The sequence below is a fragment of the Juglans microcarpa x Juglans regia genome, chromosome 2S, assembly GCF_004785595.1.
Source record: "Juglans microcarpa x Juglans regia isolate MS1-56 chromosome 2S, Jm3101_v1.0, whole genome shotgun sequence".
NCBI lineage: Eukaryota > Viridiplantae > Streptophyta > Magnoliopsida > Fagales > Juglandaceae > Juglans > Juglans microcarpa x Juglans regia.
Window position 1 is genome coordinate 13,998,454 of NC_054597.1, and position 3,471 is coordinate 14,001,924.

General features: G+C 31.8%; 1 protein-coding gene across 1 annotated transcript; it reads right to left on the reverse strand.

Annotated features, from left to right (window-relative positions):
* Nucleotides 1-926: 926 nt before the first annotated feature.
* Nucleotides 927-2,103, reverse strand: LOC121252801 (protein EPIDERMAL PATTERNING FACTOR 1-like). The gene is made up of 2 exons (XM_041152617.1): nucleotides 1,696-2,103; nucleotides 927-1,536 (listed from the first exon to the last, which is right to left on the reverse strand). Exons 1-2 carry the CDS (start codon nucleotides 1,790-1,792, stop codon nucleotides 1,250-1,252), a joined length of 384 nt encoding a protein of 127 aa, XP_041008551.1. The 5' UTR covers nucleotides 1,793-2,103; the 3' UTR covers nucleotides 927-1,249.
* Nucleotides 2,104-3,471: the final 1,368 nt, after the last annotated feature.

Consider the following 3,471-nt stretch of genomic DNA (forward strand, 5'->3'; position numbering starts at 1 on the left):
TGTAGTACTGGATTGCATGTATACAAAGTCTTTCTATATAAATTCTACATGTGTAAAAGAAACAAAGACTTGCACGGATTACTCTCTTTAATGTTCCAAATTTTCAGCTCGTTATATAGCATCTTATATACATGCACGGGTTTATGGAACATGCCATTGTTCAAGGAAACTCCCCCCTATACAATTTACCGTTAAATAGTAATCACCAACAATATTATCTAACCTTTATAAAAAATAAAAAAAATAAAAAAAATAAAAAAAATAAAAAAAATTATCTAACTGATAACTTTTTGAATAATAACTTATAAAAAAATTATATTTACAATTATAAAATGCGCAAGCGTTACACAATTTTTTTAAAACAAAAGATGAGTAAATACGGGACTTATATGAAAAAAATTAATTTATTAATAGTGAATCTTACTCTTTTTCAAAATTATTGTGCGACGTTTATACACTCCACTACTACTCCATGTACTCGCATTACTTTGCATGTCATCCACTAGAAGTACTGATCTACATGATCTCTATGTACGTACACTACGTACAAATAAACTTTCACCAAGTCTTAATTTAAAATGTGTATGGTAAGTGAGAGTATCTCAAGTACTCTCACTACTATTTTTTACTTTATTATTATTTTTTACTTACTTTTTTACTATTTATTATTTTTCACTTACTTTTTATTACTATTTAATATTTTATTATTATTTTTTCATTACTTTTTTATTACTATTCATAAACATTCTCAAAACTTCTAAAGTATTATCATTATCCAAACTAAGGCATTTTGATAAAACATAAAACAGATTGATTATTGATGATGGAAGAAGAAATTAAAAACATCCATGAGATCATGGTACTAAAATTTGATGCGTCAACCTATGAGATAGACAAGGTAGACAATATATATTTGATGATGATGTTTGAGAAACTCATATAAATAATAATAAATATATATATATATATATGAACCGTAAAATTAAGATCGTAAACGTTAACAAAAATTTACCAGACTTCATGACTAGCCATGATCCGAAGGGAGAAATTAATTTACAGCGTCTAGCTTAAGGAAAAAACTCTGTATGCCCCAAAATGGAAGGAGATCAAATTAAAGAAACAAAGAAAGAGAAATAATAAAAGACGATGATGACTAGTAGTACTGCATGATTAATGTTACAGATGGGGAAGAAGTACTTCAGATAGAAGATGCAGATCTCGAAGTGCTCTTGAAGAGATCAAGAGAGATTCAAGGAACAGGATAAGATCTGTTCTTACACATGCACTTGTAAGCCATAGGACACGTCTCAGCCTCTGCAATCGATGCACAGACAAAGCTAACCATGACTAGTCGACATGGCGAGCAAGACCCACATGCGTGAGAGCAATCTGGCAAGCTTGAACCTGCAACTCGGACCGTATCTGATGACCTCTTTCTCTTCATTTTTCCCCAATTAAAATTATTGGGTTTTCCCACCATGTCATGATCTTCTGCTTCCCTTTGTCTGGAATGCACAAGCCCATGAGTACCAGCATCTGTTTATTTAACATGAGATCAATGATAATTAAGCATATATAATATATAGGCCGGAATTAGGAGAAATGAAATGAAAATAAAACCTAGCTAGCTTCTATATTTGTATTTAATTAACAAGAAAAAAACTAGAAATTAAGATCAGATGATCAGTCTCGTACGTGAGCGTGGCTGGCCAATGTGCCTCGTAGACATAACTTCTGGAACAAAAAGAAGAACAATGGCGACAAGAACAGAAACACAAACAAAACCCTTCATGTCTACGTACGGTCTTTCTTCCCTTTCTGTGATCTCTCGAGTAAATAAACGTCGTTTGAGATCACAGTAGTAGTGATGAGAAAGGTAGAGGAAGAGTCAAGATATATTTAAAGGGGGTGCTCGAAAGCAGATGGTATTGAAGCAGATCACAGGCAAGATATGGAGTCAGCAGCGTGATATCAGAGGAGGAGGGTCACATGAGAGATCGAGACATTTTTTGTCACAGGCAGCTTAAAGCAAGCAAGCTAGCTAGCTGTTGTAGTTCCATGAAGAAGCTAGGATTAATATGGTGGAAGAATTTACTGTATTATAACAGCTTCTTTTACGTACTGTGACCTACCTCTGACCGGGACTACTGCAGCTAGCATAAATAACATACATATATATATATACTATATATAACCATAAATGCATGCAGATCGGTTTGGGGAGTTTTATTGAATCTTTCCAGCTTACGTTAATAAATTACATGTGTGGATCTGATGTGACTGTCTTTAATATTAGTTACCCTCTGCATGTAATCGACTTTAAAGTTTTACGGCTGTAGACGCCGATCCATGGACTTTAAAGCTCTTCGTATTAAATGTTAATAGATTACTAAATTTGTATTCTTTTTTGTCTATCTGTTTTAAACCCTAAAATAGCAACCTTGGAACTCTCGATATAATATTTGAGTTGCCATTGTCCTACGTACGTACCGCGTAAAGTTGGTAGTTGCATGTCTGGTTTTGGGGCAAGACTTCCGTGAGTAATGCTGCATGTTTGTTTTTGTTGTCTTTTGTTTTGTTTTTTGTTCAACTTTTACATCAAAAAGTGAAATTTTTTTGCGAAACGGTAAAAATATATTAAAAGAATTTTGAATTTTAAACTTAATTTATAATCTTTGACATATCAATAATTGACACGTTAACGCATATTATTATCATGTAAATAATAATTATAAGTATAAATAATATTTTCCTATGATATTGACCTAAAATTAGCACAAGAGGTCGAGTAGTACTACCACTGAATGTCTAAGCTCAACTGGTATGTATCTGGTTTTTGGGCATGCATGCAAGAATTTCACATGTATTGGTTTGTTTTTTCTTTATTTTTAGTATGATTAGGAGTGCTATAATCATAAAAAGATTATACAAAAGTAAATTCATAAACTGACATGGCTTCATGTGATCCGTTAAATCTGCTTTACAATAAAAGTCACTACAAGAGATTGGGTTTTTTGAGATAAAAAATTGTCTCAAAAAACCCAAATTTCGTCCCAAAATATTTTTTGGAAACAAAAACATTGCATCTCTATTTTGTCTTGAAAAGACTATCTCAAAAGGTTTTTGGAGATGTCTCAAAAAATATTTTTAGAGACAAAATTGGGCAGAACCAGTCGAAACTGTTTGAACGAGACTTTTTTTTAGATGAACTAATTTTGTCTCAAAACATTGTTCGAAAAAAATATTCCTCAGTTTGAAATGACACGTCCATTCGAACAATATGAAATTTTGATTCAAACTAATAACTATATTTGATCATGTTCAAATGAATGGAGTGTTTGAACAAATTTTATGTGTTCGAACCAATAAATTTTTCAAATGACTTTTGTTCGAACATAAATTATATCCGTTCAAACAGACATTTTATTTTCAGAAATTATGTTTGTTCGAATAGGGTTTTGCATATTATTG

What these genes read in the sequence shown, in the direction of transcription:
- LOC121252801 (XM_041152617.1), bottom strand. Translation starts at nt 1,792, where the DNA reads ATGAAGGGTTTTGTTTGTGTTTCTGTTCTTGTCGCCATTGTTCTTCTT. An exon ending in CATTGGCCAGCCACGCTCAC is followed by an intron (nt 1,537 to 1,695) that starts GTACGAGACTGA and finishes TTAAATAAACAG; the next exon opens with ATGCTGGTACTCATGGGCTT.